Below are 26,098 nucleotides of genomic sequence, written 5' to 3' on the forward strand. Positions count from 1 at the left end.
GATCCCAAACGAGCATTAACTAAATATTTCTGATCTTTAAGTAAAATATGAGTTTCCTGTAATCAAATAACATCATTAGTATGTTGCTTCAAATAATAAAAGATTTTTTTGCGTTTCTGAGGAGAATTCAATCCATTAACATTCCAGGTCAAAAACTTTGCCATCTCCCTGGGCACGCAGCCTGGAGAAGACACCATCAAACTCTGAAAGAGCTGCGTGTGTTGCATAACTCTTGGGTCTTGCTCCTACCACCGGCGGTGATGCACTTCCAGGAGAACTCTCTTTAGGCTCTTTTTTACGTTGCTCCTTCTCTTTACGCTTATAGGCTGCACGGGTCATCCTCTGCTCTTTAACCTCAGTCTGGCGTTGCTTTACAGCTTCTATCATCCCAGCGGAAACCAAATCTAATGCCTCAGATTGCTGCTCAACTTCCTTGCCACTCAGAGATTTCCGACCAGATGAAGTTGAGCCTGCACCCAGGACCGAAGTATAAAAGTCTCTAGCTTTGTCAACTGTGTTCAATCTGTAGCGTGTCCCAGCATGGCTCAAAACAATACCCATCGGAATTTCCCATCTAAATGGCATCGATCTAGCTTTAAGCTCATTGGTTAAAAAAGCAAAGTCTTTCCTGCTTCTTAAAATTTTTGATGGGATTTCCTTTAAAATGATGACATCTTGGGCAGCAATCTGAAATCTTTTATTGTAAAAAGCTTGTATAATCTCATTCCGCAGGGACTTCTTTGTAAAATAAATCACCACATCTCTAGGCAAATTCTTCTGCTTAGCAATCCAAGAGTTGAGCCTATAAATTTTTTCCACTTCTCTCTGTAATTCTCCTTTATCCATATCCAAGGCCAGCGCCAGATCAGTAAGGACCACCTCCACAAGATCTTGATTCACATCTTCCTTGAGGCCTCTGATCCTCAGGGCATACTCCATTTGTCTGTACTGAAACATCAAAATATCTTCTTGTGAGGAGTCCACCTTCCTTTCCACATCTTGAATTTTATCATCCAAAGAGTCAACTTTGTCTTCCACTTCCTCAAGCCTTGCATCGAGCTTAACCACCACAGTAGCCAAACCTGAAACAGCTGCCAGTATATCTTGTCGTAATTCATTATTGTTTTCTTGCAATTTAGTCTTTATCCCCGTTATCTCTTCTTTGAGATCAGATTTAATTTCTGATTTAATCTGTGAGACAAATTGATTCATTTCCTCTCTCATTTGAACTACAATCTCTCACATTATGCCTCTAACCTCTTGTGCTGAAAGTCCAGATAGAGGAGGGGAGGGTGGTGGCTGAGCCGGTGGTACATGTTTAGATTGTTGTTGTAGCTGTGCAGTGGAAGTTATAGGAGAAGAAATAACCTTAGATATTGAGGAAGGCTGCTGCCTCTTTGAAGCCATTTTAAAAAACACAATTGTCACTTCCCTTTCCCCTCCAGCCAGGAAGGGAGGAGGGAAAAAAAAAAGAAAAGAATTTTTAAAAAGAGACAAACTATAGTCCTTGAAAGTCCAGAGTAAATCCAAAAAAATAAAAAATAAAAGAGCAAACAATTCAAAAGAAAAAATTCTAAGCCAAAAGCAAAAGTAAAGGCAAAAACCAATCCTTAAAAAGGGAAAGTAAAACAAAAGAGAAAGGAAAAAAAACTCCGACACTTTCAAAGCGCCATCTTAAATCCTTTCACTAATATAACAAAAAAAGGAGGAATAATAGTAGAAATCAAAAAATAAAAAAATTAAACACCTAAATTATAACAAAAAATCCTTTAAACTGCTCCGTCCGTTTAAAAATTACTCACCAGAATGCTATAAACACGGAGATAGAAGCGGCGGTTTCTTTTGCTTCCTAGGAAGCAAAAACAGCTGGGAGGCGGAGATCAGCAGGAGCTCCGAGGGAACACTCCTTTCACCCCTCTAGAAACAAATCCAGAGGGGGTTCAGGGGTTCTACCTCTATCCCTGCACTCTCTGTCCCTTCCCTTTGCCCGGGAAGGGATTTCCGAGCCGCGGGCCAGCTGATGCACGCTGCGCTCCGCGGCTCTGACACTTCCCCAGCTGGACGGCTAAAAGCTAGCCGCCATCGCCGTCGCCTCAGACCGGAAGCTCAAGGAGGACACTTTTTGAGGGAGGACAGAACTTACAAAAGGAGGACCGTCCTCCCTAAAGGAGGATGGTTGGTCACCTTATTGTTAGTTGCGAAGTTTATCCAGCCTATCGCAACCCCATGGACAACGTTCCTCCAGGCCTTCCTGTCCTCTACCATCTTCTGGAGTCCATTTAAGCTCACGCCTACTGCTTCAGTGACTCCATCCAGCCACCCCATTCTCTGTCGTGCCATTCTTCTATTGCCCTCAATCTTTCCCAGCATTAGGCTCTTCTCCAGTGAGTCTGTCCTTCTCATTAGGTGGCCAAAGTACTTGAGTTTCAACTTCAGGATCTGGCCTTCTAAAGAGCAGTCAGGGTTTATCTCCTCTAGGACTGACCAGTTTGATCACCTTGCGGTCCAGGGGACTCGCAGGAGTCTTCTTCAGCACCATAGTTTAAAGGCCTCAATTCTTTTGTGTTCAGCCTTTCTTATGGTCCAACTTTCACATCCATACATTGCAATTGGGAAAACCATGGCCTTGATTATACGCACTTTTGTTGTCTCTGCTTTTTAGTATGCTGTCTAGATTTGCCATAGCTTTCCTCCCCAGGAGCAAGCGTCTTTTAATTTCTTGGCTGCAGTCCCCATCTTGGAGCCCAGGTGATTTTGGAGTGGTGATCTTGGAGCCCAGGAAGATAAAATCTGTCACTACCTCCATTTCTTCTCCATCTATTTGCCAGGAATTGAGAGTTTTGCCATTTTTGAAAAGTTATATGGGTCATGTTTAAAGACTAACATAACTCTCAGATAGGGGAGCACAGACCCATCAGTTGTAATTTGGTTCTCATCACAACCTGCACACAGGGACAAACAGACTAAGCGGTGTATTGCACGTTAAATGGGGCGTAAATGATAAGGATGATTAAGAGTGTAGAGACAGTTCTCAGTGAAGGCTTTTAAAGTCAGTCGATCAAGTCCACCCAGTTCTTTACTGCAGCAAACAATTGGCGACCAGAGAATCTCAAAAATCTGAAACCACACTAATTTAAAACCATTGCAAAGTTTTGTTTCATTTTATTACTTTTGATTAACCTGTTGAACTAAACCGACAGTAAGGCCTACATTCGAACATTAATTATTAAGTTCTCATATATCAGTTTCATACGATGGAAACTGGTACTAGGAACAGGGATAGTCTGTAGCTATAAGGTAAATTGGTTTGGATTAAAAGGGCACAACCTGACATTCCCGTCTTCAAAGCCTTGGTAGAGCCTGTGGAGTGCTTGGAAAAGTTAAAATTAAAATTAAAACTTTTAATATTGCAGGAATGAACTTCAAAAGAAGAGATTGTGTTAACTGTTTTATGACCCCCTTTTAACTCTCATTTCTGCCTACTCTGGGGAGTGTCTTCCTCCTGGCTTACCAATCAGAAGCCATATACCAGTGGTGGTGAACCTATGGCACGCATGCCAGAGGCGGCACTCAGAGCCCTTTCTGTGGGCATGCCTGCTGTGCCCCGGAGATGGCGAGGGACTGGGCCCTGCCGCCCTGGCCCCACCCACCCAGTCTGCCATGACCACCGTAGCCATGCCCACTCGGCACCCGATGATAAATAATTGGGGTTTGGGTTGCAGTTTGGGCACTGGGTCTCTAAAAGGTTCGCCATCAGTGCCATATACTGTATATCCCTAGTCCCATAACACCTGTGCCTTCCACATTTAGAAAAATGACCATTTGGGCTTTGATCAACACAAACTGACTTCCTAGAGATTCTTTTACACAGGGGACTTGACTTCTTTCATAGATTTCATAGAACTCACTCTTATTCCTCCTATTCCTCATCTCACGTCATACCATAATAGCGTAAGAGGCAACGCTGAACTTTTACACTGGAGCTAGAGTGCTAAAAACCATTCACACAAAAATACAGAAGTACAAATGAAGGATATATTATAGGACAATAAATGGTATTTTACATGTTACATCTTTCTGCTTCCTTGTAGCACACCTTGATTGATTTGGCCTCTACTATTTTGTTTTAGGGCATCAGAAACCATGTGCTATTTTTCTCCAGAAGATAAAGAAACATCTTCATCTATGCTGTTATCCAAGCTTTATGATAAGTGTCAAGCTCAGACAACCACACATTCAGCCTCATCTTTGGTTCAAGGTAAACTTTACCACACCCTTACCAGCATCGCTACAGAAATATTAGCCAACTCCAGTACTTTGCCTCAAAAGTCTCTCAGCGATTCCTTCACCCCTCAAAGCACATCTTTTACCTGGAGAGATTTAACGTGGAAGGATCCAAGTAAGGCAGACATTCTTGCTTATAAAGAGCATGCAGGTCATAGATCTACTAATCAACCATTGACTGTTGTACCTCTGACAACAGAGTTCTCAACAATCATGGGAAAACTCTCTGCTGAGCAACCTGTAGTGAGCACAACTGAAATGAATAAAAGGGAACAAGATATCATAACACTGCACCAGTCTACTTTGTACAGTTTTACCACTGAAGTGACAGGAACATCTTCCTCCGAAGTTTCCAGTGATTTGTTCATTTCATACAGAAGCACAGATTCAAATGAGAATGATCTATCCCTTCAGGATCCCACCAAATCTACCGCCTTCTCAAACCTTGCATCTACTAATAGTCTACCAGATTATACAGATGACTATGACTATGAAAACCAGCAAGTGGCATCTGTAGCCCAGACCATGGATTTGTGTGATTATGATCCATGCAGGCATCTCCAGAAGCCTTGTGTTGACCTCCAAAAGTTGTCTTCCTGCCTGTGCCCAGGCATGTCGGATGAATTCACCATCCCAGATCCTCCAAGATTTCATGAAGTATCTGAAATGAGGGACACTTCAGCCCAGATCCATTGGTGTTCCCCAAATTCTGCAGTAAGATTCTATCAGCTTGCCTACCGTCCTAAAGGCAGCAAAAAGAATTACACAAATTCTGGAGAGATTTATGCCACTGCTAGGCGATACACTCTTTATAACCTTCTGCCTGGTTCCACCTACCAAGTATGCATAATTGCTTGGAACAAGGCAGGATCAAGCCACACTGCAGCCTGGAATGAGCATAACGCTCCATGTAGCACCTTTGTAACAAAGTCCAGCTACACATCTATCTTTGCGGCTCTGTGTGCAACAAGTGGGATCTTTCTCATAGCTACCATATTACTGTCAGTATGCCTGTGCAAAAAATATAAGACACCGCACATAGAGCAATATAACACACATCTAGTATCTTATAAAAATCCTGCTTTTGATTATTCCATAAAATAAATCCAGGCAATGAGACTGGCAAATATAGGCCATCGTTGTAAACTGTTTACCCACTGTGATGATTTTTCCCCCCAATTGTTTTGCTTTAGTATTGCTTTCTCATTGTGAAATTTCCTCTCCCAATTGAAGTGATCAGAAATTATTTTTCAATATTTAAAACAATGGAAAAATATCGAACAACTACCACAAATCCTCAAAATTTAGACTATTTTTAGGAGGAAGGACTTAAATTCAGCATTTAATCCAATTAGCAGAAACTTCAGACTTGTCAGTAGGAATGAGAAACTGATTTTTCCCTGTCTTCTTGAAGCCGCTACTGTGCCTGTCCTTTGGGAGATTTCCTCAGCTCTCCAGAGTGGACATGATGGAAGACTATTAAACGATCGTGGCCCAGATCCATTGGATATGAACATTTTCTTTAAGATTGATTTTTCAGGATAGCTTAATATGAGTACCAGACAGTTACAATGTTGGAGTGAGAAAGCTCATCCAAGGACATAAAAATACCACTTACGCTACGTATTTCATGGAAACCAAGAACTTTCATCCCTTCCCATCTTTCCCTATTAGTGTCAGGCTGGATTTTATACTCATAACAACCTATTTCTGCTGTGGAAAGTGCCTCCGAGCCACATTTGCATAAATCCAACTATATTTCCTTGACTCCACAGAGGATGTTTTTGAGCAGTGACACCTAAGCATGCTGCCAAGGGAGGATGGGATATCATTATGAAAATATTTGGCATCACAGCTTGAGGACAAACTGAGGACAAAATGTTGAGAGATTTTAACAGCTGAAAGAAGTTGTTTCTTTCACTTGGAAGTGTTACTGTTTCCATGCTCTGCCTATTTACTGTAAGTAGATAGTAGATCTTACTTTTCCTGATCAGATCTGATCTGTTGTCAATAGTGTATTCTGTCTGCTGGGATCAGGATCCAAAATGCAAATTTAGGTCCATCCGAAGACCTGAGGATGCTGAATGTCACACGTTATAGGTGAAACCAGAAAAGAAACCCACGGAGAATGATTAATCAGATAGGTATACAGGTAGTCCTCAACTCACAAACATTTGTTTAGTGACCATTGGAAGGTACAACAGCACCGAAAAAAGTGACATGAATGTTTTCTACACAACCATTGCAGTATCCCTATGTTGGGTAGGCAACCTTGGCTCTTTTATGACTTGTGGACTTCAATACCCAGAATTCCTGAATCAGCCATGCTAACTCAGGAATTATGGGAGTTGAGGTCCACAAGTCATAAAAGAGCCAAGGTTGCCTACCCCTGCCCTATGTCAAGTGATCCATTTGACACTTAGCAACTGGTTCACACTTATAACAGTTGCAGTGTCCCGGAGTCATGTGATCACCTTTTGCAATCTTCTGACAAGCAAAACCAATGGGAAAGCCAGATTCACCTAACAACTGTGTTACTAACTTAAGTGCAGTGATTCACTTAAGAACTGTGGCAAGGTCATAAAATGGGGCAAAACCCACTTAACACATGTCTCATTCAGCATCAAAAATTTTGGGCTCAATTGTGGTTGTAAGTCGAGGATTACCTAGGCAACATCTATCACTAGGGCAAACAGGAGTGTGTGTGAAATATATTTTAAATCCACAACAGGTAAATAACATTCAGAAGTGGCTCACATAGGCCTCCCTGATTCAGAATAGGAGGATGGAAACTCAGATTTGCAAGATTTGGATATTACAGCCAATCTCACAAAAATGATTTTAGCCTTCCTATGGAGTTGATTTCCTGTTGGGGTTTGCTTAGTGGGGTTTAACCAGACACATATGAAAAACACAATCCTAAGTATTCCACTTGAACACTAGAAGAAATTACACAGCTGCACTCTGACTTACACAATTATTAACTTCAGAAATATTTTTGAGGGAGAGGCCTGGAATTCTTAATATTACAGAATTCTCCAATATAAAAGCCGTATTTGGGGGGAAAAACTAGTCTTCCTTTTTGATTAATTTCAATGTTTAAAAATAAATCTAATTATTTCCAGTGGGGATTACTATTAAAAGTGTATGAAGAACTGTAGAAAAAGGCATAATATCTGAACAGTCTGCTCAGGAAGCAGGCCCTGTTAAACTTCCAAATAAATATGTTTAGGTTTAAGCTGTAAGCATAATTTCTTTACCGAAATCACTTAAAAGTCAGAATGTTTATTTTCTCCAACAGATTTAATTTATGCATATGATCTCTGCCTTAATTTCCAGAATGAGCCCTAAACGTTGGGATTAATATTTTTTTTTAATTCTGATTTTTTTTAAAAAAGAAAAAATAGCATCCCAGCTTTTGCCTTCCTTGTTTTAATTTGTTTTCTTAAACTCCAAATGAAATTATTTCATCTTCTTACTGAAGAGTAAATGTTTATGCAAAGTTACTTTTAAACTAGAATGTACTATTTGTGGCATTTATTCAAAGATCAATTGTGTATCTTGCTATTTTCACTCAATTTATTTACTTTTGTCAATGATAAAATATTAAATATTTTGCTACATACATTTATTCCTTGCACATCTTAGATATGAAGGAATCTTTCTGTTAAGTCTGAACACTTTATAAGAAAATGTCAAAAGTTTAGAAATGTTAAACATTACAATCTCTTTACCACATGACATCACGCGACATATCAGAGCTTTTTTATTATTGCCGGCAATGGGGTGGGCGTGGCTCTGGTATGATGAAACCGGCCTACGGGCCGGCAGTTTGACACCCCTGCTCTATACAATAAATGTGTATTCAGACAAGCCGATTTAACTTCTTATTCTATCTGGATTATCCTAAAAAAAATGTAATTCATTTTTATAGAATAAGATTTTAAATATCAGACTATTTTCTCGTGGTTTCAAGTATCTATTTGTTTCATTTGGCATGGAAAGTGTCATGTCAATGAGAGTTGGAACAGATGATGATCAGATAGCTGACAGATAATTCTGGCATTATAATGAAGAACCAAAATAAGAAATTTAGTTCCTAGGCAGCATAGAGTAATTAATTTTCCCGCATAGCTGCAATTTCAGCTGCTAGAAGACATCAGGTTGGAATAAAGAACATTGTGAACAACTGTGAACAAGCAAATAAACAGCGCCTCTGTTGGGAATTTTAATCAGCATATTTTAAACCAGGTTACACAACTTTCTCCTGACCACGTGACATTAATGCCATGCCAAGGAATACATCCCTAAAATGACAGGGAACCAGGATGAAAACTAAGTTCTATTGACAGTCAAATCGATGTAAAATATGCATCAGAAATATAAAAGATGCTTAAAATTGGAAGTATCGTATTTGTTATTTTAGAGGGCTGGCTAAAGAGACTAGCTTTAAATGTACAGGACGAGGCTGCCTCTTAAAAGAAGTGCACCCTTTGAAAAGTAAAGCATCTTAAAAAGGGCCTCTCCTGCAGATTTTAACATGAGAGTCAGACACAAAGCCATTACGGCCTTAAATATTAATATTCTCTTATCAGCTCGATATGGACATCCTGTGATGTGGTCATTGTACATCTTTGAGCAACCTACCTAAATCTTTTGCACCCTGATTATGACAATGTGAGGGATACTATGGCAGCACCAGCTGCTGTCATGCTTGAAAAGGGTTCACTCAACACAATTAGACACAGTGAAGTAGTTTAAAGGATTTATTTTGAAAGTGCAAAGGCAACGACTGTAGACAAACATGCATAAGTATTCATTTTCAAATTTCTTGCATTTTGGCATTGGAAACATTTATGCTTATCTGGTTGAAGGAATATAATATATTCTGTGGTTTTGTAGCATATCGCCTATTTTCTCTTGATAAAATAGGGGGAAAACTTTATAGACCGCAATACAATCAGATTGCAGCAGCCTGATTTTGTATAAACTATCAAAAAATATTTTCAGCATATAAACTTTATAAAATTGAGATATATAAAATGTGTTTTAAAAATACTGTATAATGCATAGAATATTCCAACCATTCCGACTCTCACCCTTCGTTTCTACAGCAAAACCATTTCTACTGTGCTGTTTAATGCAATATTTTCACATTATTTTCAGCTTAGCAGGTATTTTTATATTCAGGTAATTGCTTACCACATGTGAAACATTATTTGTTCGCACATCATTAAGCACGTCTGATCCAATTCTGTAACATATCAAAAAATATTTGATATATTAAATATTTTTTATTTAAAAAAAAATAGCCTAAATTCTGCTATTGTGGAAACTGGAGCTAAATACAGGTAGTCCTCGACTTACAAGAGTTCACTTAATGACTATTTGAAGTTACAACAGCACTGAAGTGACTTATGACCATTTTCCCACACTTATGACCATTGCAGCATTCTCATGGTCAAATGATTTACATTTGGATGCTTGACCCCGGGTTCAGACTTACGACAGTTGCAGTGTCTCGGGGTCATGAGATTACCTTTTGCGACCTTCTGACAAGCAAAGTCAATGGGGAAAACCAGATTCACTTCACAACAGTGCTACTAATTTAACAACAGCAGTGATTCACTTAACAAATGTGGCAAGAAAAGTTGTAAAATTGGACAAAGGTCACTTCACAAATTTCTCACTTAACAACATAAATTTTGGGCTCAGTTGGGGTCATAAGTTGAGGACTACCTGTATGCATAATTGTTATCCTTTGTTTTGATTCCTGTATTTAATCAAACGGGCAAAGCATTAGAGTCACATATACAGTGGCTTAAGACTTTTGTCCTTAACTTCCTATGCTTTAACAAATATCATACTTGATGTTTGCAGCTCTTAATCATTAACATGCAGATTTGCAAACTTTTTCTCACAGAAACCTCAACATCTTGTTCATGTCAGCAAGATCAAAGAAGGGCCTTTCTTGTTTTACTTTTATTACCCATTTTCTTAGCTATCTGGTATTATGGCAAAAGGTAGCTGTCTAGATAATGATACCTGCAATACAGTGTAAATTTATTCAAAGCCATAATATTTTCCCTTCTACTGACAAATAATGCTTTAGAAAAGTTGCTATAGTCTTAAAATAGACTCTGCTCGCTCTTCAGATTGTATTAATCTTTCACCTTTCCTACAGTCTTAAAATAGTTTGATAAATTGAGACGAAAGATTGCACATAAGATAGACCAACTTCCCCTATTAAGTTTCTTACACTTATAAAAATCTTTACAAAATGATATATGCACTCATTTTGTTATACTCCTTATAAACAGCCTGTAAAACAGGCCAGGACAATCTCCAGGGACTGAGATCTTACAGTACAAGCAGAACTAAGAAACCACAATCAAATAATCTGTTTCATAGGACATCTGATTATTAAGTTTGTCACATAAGTTTTGCCCTTATTTCAACATTAACTATTCTGCTGGCCCAATTCAGAGAACATTTTTATCAGCAGCCTTGGAAAATCAACTATTTTGATTCTCTATTTTGCATCTGCATACTTATATGTTTTATGTATTGGTCACCTTTCAAAACAATCTAACAAAACTATGTTAGCATATCACTGGAACAATTAAAGCAGCTCTTTCCTAAATAAAGTATGCCCCAATATTAGACTAAGAAGGAAGTGACCCAAGTTTTATCTTAAAGGGCTATTGCAACCGTAATATTTAAACCAGAAGGGTTTATGAAGGCTTATAAAGATCATACTGTAGCTATATTCTGTAGAATTTACTGCCTGCTCTATTACATTTATCTATTGTAGTAATAGGCTGCTTCATCGATCATACCGCATTTTAAATACACTAAAACTCAAATAATTCTGCTTGTATTAATTATTTCATATAACTGTTTCATTTGAGATACACCAAAGGAAACAGGCAAGTGACCCACACCAAGTGCAAATTTCTGGACAGCAATCAACAAAAAATATCAGACAATAATCTTTATATATATGTAAGTTCAGTACAGTAAAAAATTATATTTTATTTGTAATAGATTGAAATAATACACTGAAAATTCTGCTTATTTACATGATCAAAACTTCATTTTCACACCGTGAAGGCATAGGCAAAAGTATCATTCAGAGTCTCTGCATAAACTCCCCACAAATTGAATGAGAGGAGAACAGTCATTCTGCAAAACTTCATTTATCGTTTAGCACCTGAACTGTTTTTCGACCATAATGATAGTAACTGTATGCAGATGCAGTTGTTGTGAAAGCTGTGATGCACCTTCGGGGAGAAAATGATTATTTTAGTTTCCAAGCAAAAAATGAGATAACATCAAGTCTAAAAATCACTGCAACACAATTTTTAAAAACCTACGTGAGGTGGAACTGTTTTTGCTATGACAATTAAAATCTGATATATAAAGCTGAGCTATGTAAAATGCTAGAAATTCCAAAAAAATTCCACCTAAGCCAAAATATTTTTTAAAATCGACATATCATACCACATGGCAGAAGAATGCCACGGCAATGTAAGTTCTGCCTTAAATCAATCAAACTCTTTCTATAAGAACATAATTCAGTGAGTTTTTTATGTTGCTAGGATTGTAATCCCACATATACTTACATTTTAATCTAAATCAACCTTAGAAAAGATACCTTGGAGTTGTAATTCTGTTCACCTTTTAGTTTGTGACCATCTAATTTGACTCTAGAGTTGTTCAAATTGTTGAGTAAAAATTATACATTTCCTCATTTGCTGGGTTAAGCTGACTAAAGAATCCACAGGGCTTTCTGACCTTTATTATTTGTGAAATTTTAAAAAATGTGACTTTTTTTTAAGCTTCTGGAAACTTGGCAGCACTGTATGGGTTCTGCCACCAACACACTGAACCTATACTTAGCCTGGCTATTTCACAAGGCAGGAAGAATTGCATATGTATGTATGTCTGAATTGGAGAGGAACTAGTGAAGAAGCAGGTGGAACTATCTTCCTTAAAATAAATCATCTCTGAATCCAATACACTTAGACCCAATACTAACATGAGAACAGTGAAAGCATTAGCCATCAAATGTTATGGGCTTACAGTATGAAAGCTGCTTTTTAAATAGACCATTGCTGTGCTAGCTCCTATTTTTATTGTATGTTTCTTCTTGCTTTCATGAACTATCTTGAATCTCACAAGCTTTCATTGTACTCCTTACACTGCCTGTTTTTCCACTTATTAATAGTATAACAAAAATTGTAACGTTACATACCATAAAGTCTGAAGATACACACTGTCCACATAATTGAAAACTGGGGCAGCTAAAGAAGCTGCTACTAAGATGAGCTGTACTACTGTGTTCACCTGGTAATAGATTAGATTAAAACTAAGGTCACATTGTGAACTTTCCCAGAAAAAGTACTACACATATAATACATGCCCATGATGCTCTTCCCTTTCAGTGTAAGCAATGTAATGTAAATCACAGAAATGGAGTATGGAAGAATAAACCAAATACATTAAAGATATAATACAGGAAAGAAAATACAACTATATCTAATTTACACCAGCAGAATTCATCTTTCTGTCTTTGCAAGTCACCATTGGTTGCCTTTGCTTACTTTTTGAGGATCCCATCAACTGATTCCACCCATAACTTTGTCTCCTTCTTTCTCTTTGCCTGTTCACTCTTCCTTTACATGTTTGTTTTGCCATTCGGGCATCATTCTCTTTCAGTGAACAAACCACTGCCACATTTTCTCTCATTATGGACGTCATTCATTCTTTGTTGTTCTCGTTCATATTCCATGTCCTCCACATCTGACTGGGGCAGTAGATTACAGGTAATCCTCATTTAGCAACCCGAACTGGGACTAGCAACTCTGTTGCTAGCAAAGCTGTCAGTAAGTGGAATATCATGTGACCGTACCATTTCACAATGGCAGTTTCGGCAGTCCTGGCTGCCACTGTTAAGCAAATCTCATACAGTTATTAGGTGAAGACCCATCCCCATTCAAGCCAATCCTGGTTGTGTCCCTCCCAGCCCCAATTCATCTAAGGCAAGAGACGCTTGCAGGGGATCACTGAGCCTGAAGAGGCCAATTCCCTTCTCCTGCCTGCCTTGTGGGAACAGCGCTGCCTCTGCTTCAACATTCCCCCACCTGCCCTCATCTCTGTTCTTTTAGCTGCTCTGCTCTGCACAGCGCATAGTCCTTGACTTACCACCACAACTGAGCCCAAATTTTCTGTGCTTAAGCAAGACAGCTTTTAAGTGAGTTTTGCCCCACTTTACAAGCTTTCTTGCCACAATTGTTAAATGAATCGCTGCAGATGTTAATAACACGGTTGTTACATCAGTTTGGCTTCCCTGTTTGCCTTTGCTTGTCAGAAGGTCGCCGAAAGTGATCACATGACCCCCCTGGGATGCTGCAACCGCCATAAATATGAACCAGTTGCTGAGCATATGAATTTTGATCACATGACCATGGGGATGCTGCAATGGTCATGTGAAAAATGGTTGTTAACTCACTCTTTTTAGTGCTATTGTAACTTTGAACTGTCACTAAATGCACAGTTGTAAATCAAGGACTACCCGTATGGTTGAGATGAAGAGGCTACTGTATACTTGCCACCTTTCCAGCAGAGCAGCCAAAAGGGCATAGATGTGAGGGGGGGGGAAGGAAGAAAGGTGGGATATTACAACTGTTATAAATTTGTGATAGTTGCCAAGTGCCTGACTCTTGTTTGTGTAACTGCAGGGACACTGTGATAGAGGTAAGTGCAAGGATCAACTGTACGTCTATTTTTTTCAGCACCATCATAATTTCAAACAGTCACTGGACAAATGATCATTAAATGAGGCCTACGTGTTTAAGTCATGAAAGACAATCAAATTGCAGGATACAAAAAAAAAAAAATGATGCTGTAAGGCAATATTCAGTTTGCCAAATGGACACAGCATGACATACTGTTGTTCTTACCTTGCTGATGAATGTTGGTTTTAACTGAGCAGTGACGTAGCATGGATTGAAATATCTACTTAATGTCTTCTGTGAGAAAGAAAAAAATTAATCTTGCTTTTAATAAACATGGTGAAACAAAGCCTTTACTAAATTTATGAACTGATAAAATCGACCTGATGTTTTTAGCAACACAGCATATTTATTCTATGCCTTTATGCTTATATTTAACAGTGTAATTCTTCATCTGACATATTCTGTAGGCAATCAGAGTATAAAAGGGGGTTGGGATTTTCACAGCTTTAGGAGAGATAGTGAAAATGGATTTGTGCTCAAATATTTAACTTGTTTTAGAACACTGTTGTCTCTGTGTTTAATTTTTTTAATACTATTTTATATTATATTTGTTTCTTTTATAAATAAGTCAAACTGGTGAACATACCTAATATGCCTTCCTCCTCCTACTTTCCCCACAGGAATAACCCTGTGAGGTGCATTTTTCTGAGAGAGTGAAAATCTGTGGTGGGACTAGAATTCACAGTCTTTTGGTTTTTAGGCCAGAGCCGTCACCAGTACACCCAATTTTAAAGTACAAAATGAATGCATGGAGCCAGCAGAGCTTAGTAGAGTCCCTGTTCTTTATTTCAGCAACAAAACAAACAGGAAAAATTATCTGATAGTTATGCCATTGACATTTGAATGGTGCAATCCTTGGGCGCTATAGAGGCTGCCTATGCCTTAGGCTTAGACTGTCTACATCCGCTTTACAGGGAAGATGGCTTACAAGAAATTAAATTAAGGAAACAAATGGGACTAAAGAAACATAGGATTTACAGGAGAAGATCTGTGATTATTTCAATAATATTTTGGTTTAATTCAGTAGGATAACTGGAATGACAATGCCTCTTTAAAAGGCTGTTTTCAGGAACAACATGGAAGTAAGGGAAGTGGTCAAACAGACATTCTGAGAGAAAAGTTTAGGAATAGGAACGGAAATGGCATCATTTCAGTGGGAAAGTAGGAGACTCTTCTGCAGCTGAGAATGAGATGCTGGGCAAGAAAAGGTCACAGGAAGATAGATGGTGAAAAGATGAGATCAGAGTGGACAAGCTGACAATTCTGAAGCTTGAACAAGATTTTGAAAATGAAAAGGAAACTTGGAGCCATTTAACAAGTAGAGCGTAGCAAGATATAGCAATGAAGAAATAATGGAGAATCAAAGAAAATTGCCATTCTGATGGACAAAGATTATGTATGCTCTTTAATTTTTTTTACTGAAAGGTCAGAGAGAGTATTTTTATAATTTTGTAAACACTCAAGTGAAAGGCTGGGAAAATATTATAAGGAAATTAGCACACACAGTTCAAGACTTCTAGCCCAAGGGGAATTTGGAGAGTCACAGTTCTATCTGAAAGGCAGAAGATAAGGGAATGCTGTCCTCTGGAAGCATTCAAAGAAAGATCTGTCATGGACAGAAATACAAACTACAAGAGAGAGAGACCAAATAAGGAAGGAGGAAGGGAATCCCTTTCTCTCCCTAATTCTTTGTGACAAAAAAACAAACGAACAAACAAACATTGTTTCTATCATTGTCTGTGTAGAAAAAAAAATAAGTCTGGTTCCTATTTTAGCAAGCCTGCATTTGGGAACAATTTTTACATATGCTGTTTATCCTATGACTGCTTTGATTTCCTATCAAACGCATATTAACACATGGCAGGATACTTACCGGTGGAGGAAGAGTTTTGTATCGAACATAGAAAACAGCAGCAATTAATGTAATGTCCCTTAGAATTATCATTGATGTAAGAGGAACTGAAAAACAAACAGTGAAAGTCTTCTTAAATATATCTAAAGTTCACTCCTGACTCTGGTAGTCCCTGCAGTTTTCTTGGCAACATTTTCAGAAAACAGTTTGTCATTGCCTTCTTTCTAGGGCTAAGAACAAGTGGCCAAAGATCACCCAGATGGCTTTGTGTCTAAGATGGGACTTCAACTCACAGTCTGCAGATTTCTAGCCTGGTTCTTCAACTGTTGCACCAAACTGGCTGTCAGATTGAGGCTACGTAAAAATAATTCCAATTTACAGCATGTGGATTGCTGTAAAAGACTGATTAGTAGACAGTCTAAATCACTGTTATTTAATTCTATTGTCAGGGGTCCCCAACCCCTTGTCTGTGGACCAGTATCAGAACGCAGCATGCCAAAAACCGGTCCACACAAACAAGCAAAGCCCCATCTGCGGGATGCAGGGAGTACATGAAACCACGCCCTTTCCAGTCCACGGAAAAACCTCTCTCCACGTAACCGGTCCCTGGTGCCCAAAAGGTTGGGGACCTCTGGTCTACCGACTCGTTACCACAAAAACAACACAGATAAGTTACAGTGGTTGCTGTAACTGAACAATGCATTTAGTTTCTGGCCTGGGCAAAAGCAGCATACATCTACAGCACTTGGCTGCCTCTTCTCTTTCCCTAGAAGGGGATAACCTTAACCTGGGTAAGAGGGAACAAAATACACAAGATCTATTACTGTTTGCTATCTATCATTTTTCTAACCTTAATCTGCCTTCAAAGGAGAACATATAGCTCAAAATAAATCACAATGTAATGCAGATGAAAATGCTATATAGTATAATCTCTTCTGACTGTATCAACCACCACTTTAGAATTACAACATTATTTAAACTTCAGCAATTTATTTTAGATAATAAAATGAAATCAGAAAAATTACTTCAATGAACAACATGGACATACAGGATATACCAGAATTAAAGCCCTATAATTCATTAACTATACAACGTATATTACATGAAATGTTCTAATTGGATGCCATTTTCTTTCAAATGCATATTTGACCATGAGAATGCTGCAACAGTCATAAGTGTGAAAAATGGTCCTAAGTCATTTTTTTCATTTTACACATTATTTTTGAGCATCACTAAATACAATAACATTTTGTCTCAACTTTTTTTAATAAAATTGGCCCATGGGGCCTGATTGTTGGTACTCCCTATGTATTGCATTTTTTCCATTGGATTTGTTTAGACCAGGGGTCTTCAAACTTGGCCCTTTTATGACTTGTGGACTTCAATGCCCAGAATTCCTCAGCCAGGCACGCTGGCTGAGGAATTCTGGGAGTTGAAACCCGCAAGTCATAAAAGGGCCAAGTTTGAAGACTCCTGGTTTAGACTATTATATGAAGGTTGAATACTATAGAACTATGGTATCAACATACTGAGGTATTGAACTGTGCCAATAAACTAAAAGAGATTTGCTTCTAATATTGAACAATTCATTATTTTTAGATCATTCAACAAGAAGAATCATTTAAAAGACAGTTTCTTTGCTTACCTGGAATAAGATTTGCACAAGTCAAGCTAATATATAGGATACTGATAAGGATTTTATCAGCCAGAGGGTCCAAGGCACTTCCCAAGGCAGATTTCTGATTGGCCCAGTTTCGTGCAATAAAACCGTCCAACTGAAAATGCAAGTTAGACAAACAGCATGGGAAAGAAACCAAACATTTACATTTCTGTCAGATTTATATCCCATCTTTTTTTTCTCCAAGAGCTCCTGATAATACACCTAGCACTAGCTAATTATAAAATCATATTCAAGACTACAGACCTGAATTTGAAAATATTTCTGAACTCACTTTTAAGGGAAAAAAAAGTCTCGTTTTCATAAAACATTGTAAAATATAAAGGACTTACCAGATCTGTTATTCCAGCCAGGGCAAACACCCCCAGTGCTACATTAAAATCTTCTTCAATAATCAAATAGCCCAAAATAGGGGCCAAACCAATCCTTGCCACTGAAAGTAGATTAGGGATAGTCCAAGGGTTTTCATACTAGAACAACAAAAAAAAGCATAGAAAAAAATATTACAAAACAAATATAAATAATCTGAATATAATGTACTTTGATATTATAGAAGGTAAGAGGCAAATTCTGCATGTTTGATGTATTTAATTGCTGCTTTGGAATGTATGTATCTTTTCTAAGAATTCTCTTAACTACTAACTTCCAAAAAGAAGGCTCCGTTCTGGATAACCAGCTATTCCTATCTCTCCCATTCAAGCGCTGCAGGGACCAACTTCCACTCTATAAGCAACAAAAATGGGCCATGACATCGACCAAATGAAAAGGGTTGATTTGTTTTTGAATTGTTGCAAATCTTTTGGGGATTCTTATATCAAGGTAAAAATTCTTCTTCTGAACAGCAAATGAACTGATTATCAGATTAATAAAAGGAAATAGCTACACAGATCTCAACTCCTCTGAAAAATGTTCAGAACAAAACAGGACAGGGATCTCCTTGTGATGGATATGTCTACTTCAAAAAAAAAACCTTTCTCATGTCTATTCCACTGAGATTCTTTTGTGGTTAGTAATCTAAAAGGATCTTGGCTTCCTAACCGTCTGCTTTAACACATTAGTTAGAGACCATGTTTCCTCCACGCTCATCAATTCTGAGCTTATGATACTGTAGATGAGAAGACACTTATGTCCACCAGTCCTAAATTTTTAGGTTACCAACAATCACAAGCTACCTTGTCATATAACTCAACTCAACTGTGATAAAAAAAGAATCCACATTGATACACCTCTTCATTTAACATTTTTTGTGACTAATTATTTGCAGTATTTCTTGTTTGTCAGTCACTGATTTCCTGAAATAACAGTTTTCATGTGATCATTTTCCTAACAATTATAACATCCTTTCCGTGACATTTCACGACTCTTTTTGCATTGCCGGCAATGGGGTGGGCGTGGCTTTGGTATGATGAAACCAGCCCGCAGGGCCGGCAGTTTGACACCCCTACATTTCTTTAACAAGTACCAAAGCGACATAAAATTTCCTGAAATTCTCTTGAAATAACCAGGTCCCATTTTAGACATTTAAATATTCAGGGTTTTTCAAGACACTATATAAAGGAGCTTCTTCCCTATAGGTCCCTTTTCAAACAAACTTTAAACAAACTTTGAACAAATTTGAACTTTGAACAAATTCTCCTAAGTTCCATTTTTAGCAACTCACTCAACAATTGACAGAAGGATGTAGGGATCTTCCTCAGGCATATATAAGCTAAACTCCTTAGGAGTTACTGTCTTTCAAACAAACTGTAAGCTGCAAAACTTCAGTTCCTTGTTGACATTAAACCTCTTACATTAGGGGTCTTCAAACCTGGCCCTTTTATGACTTGTGGACTTCAACTCCCAGAATTCCTCAGCCAGCTGGTCATAAAAATCTTAGGGTTATAATCCCCTCTACAGATAAATGGATGGATGAATTAATGAATGAGTGAATGAACGAATATGTGTTTTTGTGTGTATTTTATTTTAAAAATTGTAGTATTAAAGTTCCTCAAAAATAATGATTTTACATATTAAATAATGATTTTACATATTAAATAATGATTTTACATATTAAATAATGATTTTACATAAAATAAAGTTTAAAAGTCATCCCATCAACGTCTGAAATATGGTTCTCACATGCACAAAAGCCTTTGAGTCATCAGACATTGGATATTTATGATTAAAAACAAAAAGTAAGATTTTCTTATGGAATGCTAGATCTTCTTATATGCTTCATTTCCAGTAATATATTCATTAATATATCTAAGAATATTACACAATATCATATCCCATGCATATTTAGCCATTCTTAGGACGTTGCTGGCAGAACATATATTCAAATGGTATGCTAATATAATAAAGAGGGTAGAAAATAAGTTGCCATTTATAAGGATAATCCTATAAGATGCCAGCAGAGTACTGAAAAGCAAATTGTATCAAATAGTTATGAAGCTCACATTTATACAAACTTTAGCCAGCAAGTCCAACATATAACAGAAACACTGACTCTCATATCAACTCTTTCAATCTAATGGACTATTTCTTACTACAGTAGCTATCCCAAAATAACCTATTGAAAAAAATATTTCTTTTGATGTCAGTCCATGTAATAATTACAAATAACTGTTAACCTTGGACGAGTACATATTTTGTCCCCCAGAGAAGGCAATCCTGAATTTCAGAGGGTTCCATTGCTAAAATTCATCATTAGCTGGTGACTGCAGATTTTATCTGCTTAGTAAAAACATACTATACTCACCAAAGCACAATATGTCTGTCAATATATCCAGCTGTTTGAAACAAGCTCTCATTGGAACCAAATGATTTTCATAACTACAAAAAAAAGTTGTCTATGGAGATTCTCAATCATCCAAGTATTGGTTGTGATGAAAGTTAGCCCAGAGAAGAAATATTAAAAAGGGCAGAAAAATATATTTTTCCTCAAAAGGACTTTTTAAAACCAAACCTGGCCCCAAATCTATCTCTCTGCCCCAAGCAAGAGCTAGGCCCATACAAATGCAAATGTAAAACCATAAGAAAGTTGAAGCCAGAGCAATCAAGACAAAAGAGAAGATCTGCATACCCCACCCAAACTCTAGGAGTCAGCCCCATCACCTGGGAAGCAGGATATGATAATAGAATTAAAACCACAGATATCAAGGCCTAGACAAACACTCAGAAACAGCCTCAAGGTTCATGCCACAGGAACAGGAAACTTCCAAACAAAAGGCTAGGGGGGTTATAAAACTTACTGCCCATGTGCCCTCTCTCTGTTCTTCTCTCTCCTCTGCACTTTCCTGAAGAACCATCTTTCTGCAATAAACTGTAACCTTCTTCCCAAAGCAGTCACCATGTTTGCTTATTTATTCCCGGCTTGGATGAACCAGGATGAAGACCTTACTTCTAACAATTTGGCACCCCAGATGGGACTCCAAGCTAACCTCTCTAATGGACTGAGACTGGTAAGCCCCATTTGCCGGCAGCAGACCCCCTTGTGTCTGTGGATGGGTTTCCCAGGCCTTGCCCATGTGGAGCTAGGGTAGTAAAGGGAGTTTTGAGAGTTTGAGCTCAAGGGCTGCTTTGGAAAGAAGGTGAAGGTGAGTACCTCTAAATTTTAAGTTTAAAGCCCAGGGGAACAAAGAAAATGTGTGTATTTCTGTTTGTGTGAGTGAGAAGACTTTTTTTTCCCAATCACAGTTGGATTTTGCTGCTTCTGGTCTTTCCTAGCCGCAGAAAGGATCTGTTTAATTGGCAGAACCTGGAAAGCATGGGGGTTGGCCAGAGCACAGAACCTTTTGTTAGGGAAAAGGGAGAGAATGTGTGAAAATGAAATGGAATGAGTGAATGAAAGAATTGGATTTGGGCAACTAGCTGGTAAGGCCCTGTAAGCAAAGCAAAGTTAGGAAATTAAGCCTCAGGAAGGGAGCGACCACCTACCTCCGAGAGCAAGTGGAGGTGCCCACGGACATTAGAGGCGTCCGTAAACGGTGGGGTAAAGCCGGCCGGTGGAAGAGTAGCCCGTACCTTCTGAGGGAAACTGGAAGGTCTCTGCAGACCCCTTTTTGGTCTGAAAACGTGGAGGATCCCTCGGAGGAGCCCACGAACTCTGAGAGGGATCCAGAGAAGCTCCATGAGTCCCCTTTTTTTTGGACTCACAAAATCGTGATAGTAGGAAGAAGTCTCACAAGGAGACTTCTGACGGATAGTGCCCTTTAGCGGTAAGGAAATCCCATTATAGAAACATGGGAAGTTCTAATTCAAGGGCGGAAGTAGGTTTCCCGGTTGAGAGCTTGCTCGTGGCCTGGGACAGGAACCAGTTACCTGTCCAGGCCGGAATGGAAAAGAGGTAGGTAAAGAAACTATATGGGGGAAAAGAAAAAAAAAATACAGACTTTGCTTAGGGCCTTGCTGGGAAACCAATTTGGCTAAATAAAGGTACTTAAAAGGGAAAATAAGAAATAGTGATTCTCTCTCTCTCTATCTCTCTCTCTTCTCTATGCAACCACGTGGTATGTTTAAAATGTGTGCCTTCCCTAACTTGAGTTATCTGAAATTTATGGTGGGAATGACTAGGATGTGTAAAACTAAGACTTCTGTTCTCTTGTCTTTGTGTACATATGTTTGTCAAAGTCTGCGTGAGAGGTAAATGTGACTATTAACTGTTTCAAATCCAAAGGAAAAAGAATTTTAAATTCTGCTAGAAATTCTGCTTAAAAATAAGCCACAAAAAGGAAATACCTCACTCTGTTTGTCTGGCCAACAAACAGAGTGAAGAAAAAAAAATGTGTTTGTTTGTTTGTTTTTCTCTGTCTCTGTGTACGCTCAAGAACAGCCTCAAGGTTCATGCCACAGGAACAGGAAACTATTCCAAACAAGGCTAGAGGGGGTATAAAAGCCTACTGCCCCATGTGCTCAGCTCTCTACTCTTCTCTCTCCTCTGCACTTTCCTGAAGAACCATCTTTCTGCAATAAACTGTAACCTTCTTCCCAAAGCAGTCACCATGTTTGCTTATTTATTCCCGGCTTGGATGAACCAGGATGAAGACTTTACTTCTAACAGTTGTCTTAAAGTGCTTTTCCAAAAGGCAACTGGTCTTTGTTTTGTTTTTTTCCTTGAAAAGAAAAAAAACCTACAAAAGTCCAGTTGCTTTTTCAAAAAGCACTTTTGGTACAAAAAAAGTTGCAATAATAATTTGAAATGAACACATACTGTACATACTGGTCTTACGTGCTATTTCTGAAGCTAGAAAAATTGCAACATATGTGTTAATAGAAGTTATTAGCAGTCCCATATATCCCAAATCAAGCATCAAGTCATACCCAGAAAACCAGAGTCATGTGGATGTATATAGTATTGGTTTTTTCAGCGTGGTAATTAAATGCAGCAAATGCAGCAAAACCAAGAGAACAATTTCACACACCAGTGATATAATCTGCGCAACCACAAACCTGGTAAGTGTTGGAAGTACAGGTAGTCCTCAACTGACAACCACAACTGAGCCCAGAATTTATGTTGCTAAGCGAGACATCTGTTAAGTGAGTTTTGTCCCATTTTACGACTTTTCTTGCCACATTTGTTAAGTGAATCACTGCAGTTGTTAAATTAGTAACATGGCTGTTAAGTGAATCTGGCTTTCCCACTGACTTTCCTTGTCAGGTCGTAAAAGATAGTCACATGAGCCTGGAACACTGCAACCCTCAAGTGAGTCAGTTGTTAAGCATCCAAATGTAAATCCCATGACCATGAGGATGCTGCAACAGTCATAAGTGTGAAAAATGGTCCTAAGTCACTTTTTTCAGTGCCTTTGTAATTTTGAACGGTCACTCAACGAATTGTTGGAAGTCGAGAACTACCTGTAGTTTAAATGTGCACATCAAAAAGCCAGGAGACATCCTCCCTAAGGAGAAAAATCACTTTCCTTCTTTAGGGATGACACATAAAAGGCGAGTTTTACTTTTCTCGAAACCACTGTAGTACTGTTTCCAGGAGGCATCGCTTTGGACTGCAAATAGTCGCTCAGGCTTATTTTCACGCGCACGTAGCAGCCTAAAGCCAAGGCTAGCTTTCTACGTCGCAGAACATTTTAATAAGTATTTTACGGAGGCGCAGTCCACCGGGTGAGCCTGCTACCTGACGCCTTACAGCCTGGACTTATATCGACCAAGGGAAGAACAAGCCGGGGAAGGAACCGCCTGCCCCTGCCCGCCCCTACCAGTTCAGCGTATCCGCGACGCTCTGTTTTTCCAGCATCAGGTCGTTCAGAGGACTCCGCCGCGCGCCGGGTGTTGCCCCCGCAGCCGGCGCGCGAGCAGTGAGGCTGCCCAGGTCCGCCGGAGGAGCAACCGAAAGGGGGCGCCCAAGATGCAGTGCCTAGATGCTTGGGGCTGGGAGGACGCACGCGCAGTAGCAGACGTCGACCCGTGCCCGGGAAAGACGGGGAGTGGCACTCCGCGAGGCTGCTTGACGAGGCCGCGAGCCTAGCTGGAGGGCCGCTCCAGCACTCGCCACCTCTTCGGCTCCTCGCCGCGGCGGCTGCTACGGTAGCCCCCAAACACCGTCCCGGGCTCGCGCTCCGCAGAAGACCCCACCCCCAAGCGCTGCCTTTGACCAACCAAGCCGCGGTCAGCATGGCTTGATTGGGGCAGGGGGTGGGGGGGATGGAAGAGACCTTTCTACCAACGAAGAAGAGGAGGAGGAGGGGCAGAATTGAAACATGCCCCTCCCCTCCTGCTTTCCCCCCGCCGCTGGCCGTCCCCCTCTTCCATTCAACCGCGCTTCCGCACCTTCTACCTTACGGTCCAGCCGGGACGCGGTTTTTACGACGCCTCCGCTGCTCTTTACGGCAAGAGGCACCCCGCTTATTAAAGGAACAGCAGCGCTGCTGGCGAGGATCGAATGATGATTCGTGCGGGGTGTGCAGTAATAATCTCTTATCTGAGTACCTGTAATTTCTACCCATAGTGCGTTTAGTATTGAAGTAAGTGAAAGCTCAAGCTACAAGTCTCTTTTTTAAAAAAAAACCACATTATAATTATTATAATTATAACTGAAAACCAGTTTGATTAAAAACCCCAGGCTAGAAACCGAGAGACGTGAGTTATAGGTACTTTAGGCACAATGTCAGCTGGGTGACCTTGGGCCGGTCCGAAATCTTGCCAAAGAACCCTGACAGATTAGTTCAGGCCATCGCCAGGAATCAAAAACTGACTTGAAGGCGCAGAAAATAAAATAAATTGGAAGTAGAACAGCCCCTTTGCAAGCACAGCATGTGAAGAAACCGGGACAGCCGTAGCTGGTCTCCAAAAACTTAAGGATCAGGCTCGATTAACTAAATTTTTAGGGGAGACTGCTAACAAATCCTGGGGCTGTAGGCTAAAACCAACATCGAAGTGAGGGAAGTCAGAGCCCAAAGAAGGAAATATTAAAAAGGCAGAAAAATATTTTTCTCAAAAGGACTTTTTAAAAGCAGAAACCAAACCTGGCCCCAAATCTCTCTCTGCCCCCAAACAGTAGCCAGCCCTATATAAATGTAGGCGTAAAACCATCAAGAAGGCTGGATCCAGGAAACTCAAGAAGACAAAGAAACTCTTAAGAGTCATTAGCCCAGCCCCAGGGAAGCAGGAGATGACTTTTGGGACATAATAGGACTTAACCACAGATACTAAGGCCTAGAAAAGCACTCAGATTCAGTTCAAAGTTCATACCACAGGAAGAGGAAACTTCCAAACAAAAAAACTAGAGGGTATAAAAAGCTACTGCCCATGTGCTCTCCCCTTCTTCTCTCCTCTGCTCTTTCTGCTTCTTCAATAAACCATCTTTCCAAACCAGTCGCCATGTTGCTTATTTATTCCCAGCTTGGATGAACCAGGATGAAGACTTCTAACTGAAGCCAAGGCAACTGTGCTGAATATACTAGCGTAGGTGCTTCATAAAGTTGATGAACATCAAGTTGGACCCAAAGGGACATAATAAAACTGCATGAATGCAATCTAAATTAAAATTCTATTGCATGGAGAAGATGCAGGTACCATGTAAGCCAGATGACGGCTGAAAAAGTGGGTGGGTGGAAAGGGTGTCTTGTTTTAAAATGCCTACTATCAGCACAATATCGGTAGGAAAGATCCATTTTGTATCTAAAGCTTGGCACTAGGGAAAAAAACCAAACCACAAATTAATTTACTATTCTCCCTGGGGTGTGTTTAATTTAGGTAATTGTTTTTTAAGAGCTGGTAGAAAAAGAGCCAAGTATAGATCAAATAAATTGACAGAGGTCCAAAACAGCTAACTTAGTATTTTCTCAATTCCTTTTCCACAATTATATATATAAGGTAGAATCTGGACTACTGCAAAATATGTAGCAGTGTTGCGTAGTGGCAATCTTGGAGCTACAGTAGTGGGCAAAATTGTAGAAACCTTTTGGGAAAAGTGTACAGTAGAAATTGGTTATGTTTCCACCAATTTTTCTTCTAATTTCTTTATAACTATAGCCTTGTTCACTTAAT

The 26,098-nt window shown here is 39.3% G+C and overlaps 2 protein-coding genes across 13 annotated transcripts in view; one reads left to right on the top strand and one right to left on the bottom strand.

Annotated features, from left to right (window-relative positions):
• Positions 1-6,551, top strand: part of LRRN4 (leucine rich repeat neuronal 4) — a 27,598-nt gene extending 21,047 nt beyond the window's left edge. For all 8 annotated transcript variants that reach the window (XM_039359401.1, XM_039359405.1, XM_039359403.1 and 5 more), the window contains one exon: positions 4,131-6,551. In XM_039359401.1, the coding sequence (XP_039215335.1) occupies positions 4,131-5,388 (1,258 nt within the window). In that variant the 3' untranslated portion in view covers positions 5,389-6,551. The remainder of the gene's footprint in view (positions 1-4,130) is intronic.
• CRLS1 (cardiolipin synthase 1) lies at positions 4,405-24,409 on the bottom strand. Of its 5 annotated transcripts, XR_005558645.1 has the most exons (8): positions 23,809-24,409; positions 17,947-18,084; positions 17,582-17,711; positions 15,958-16,043; positions 14,250-14,318; positions 12,542-12,633; positions 11,367-11,567; positions 9,037-9,538 (listed from the first exon to the last, which is right to left on the bottom strand). XR_005558645.1 is itself a non-coding variant. In XM_039359409.1 (7 exons), coding segments are annotated over exons 1-7 (933 nt in total). In that variant the 5' UTR covers positions 24,226-24,409; the 3' UTR covers positions 9,037-9,537. The 5 variants fall into 5 exon arrangements, 4 of the variants coding, with proteins under 4 accessions (XP_039215344.1, XP_039215343.1, XP_039215345.1 ...); XM_039359409.1 differs by lacking the exon at positions 11,367-11,567; XM_039359408.1 differs by lacking the exon at positions 9,037-9,538 and having other exon boundaries at positions 11,264-11,567.
• Between the last annotated feature and the right edge of the window lie 1,689 nt (positions 24,410-26,098).

Source organism: Crotalus tigris, unplaced genomic scaffold, assembly GCF_016545835.1.
Source record: "Crotalus tigris isolate CLP2741 ecotype Arizona unplaced genomic scaffold, ASM1654583v1 scf7180000019070.2622420, whole genome shotgun sequence".
Classification (NCBI taxonomy): domain Eukaryota; kingdom Metazoa; phylum Chordata; class Lepidosauria; order Squamata; family Viperidae; genus Crotalus; species Crotalus tigris.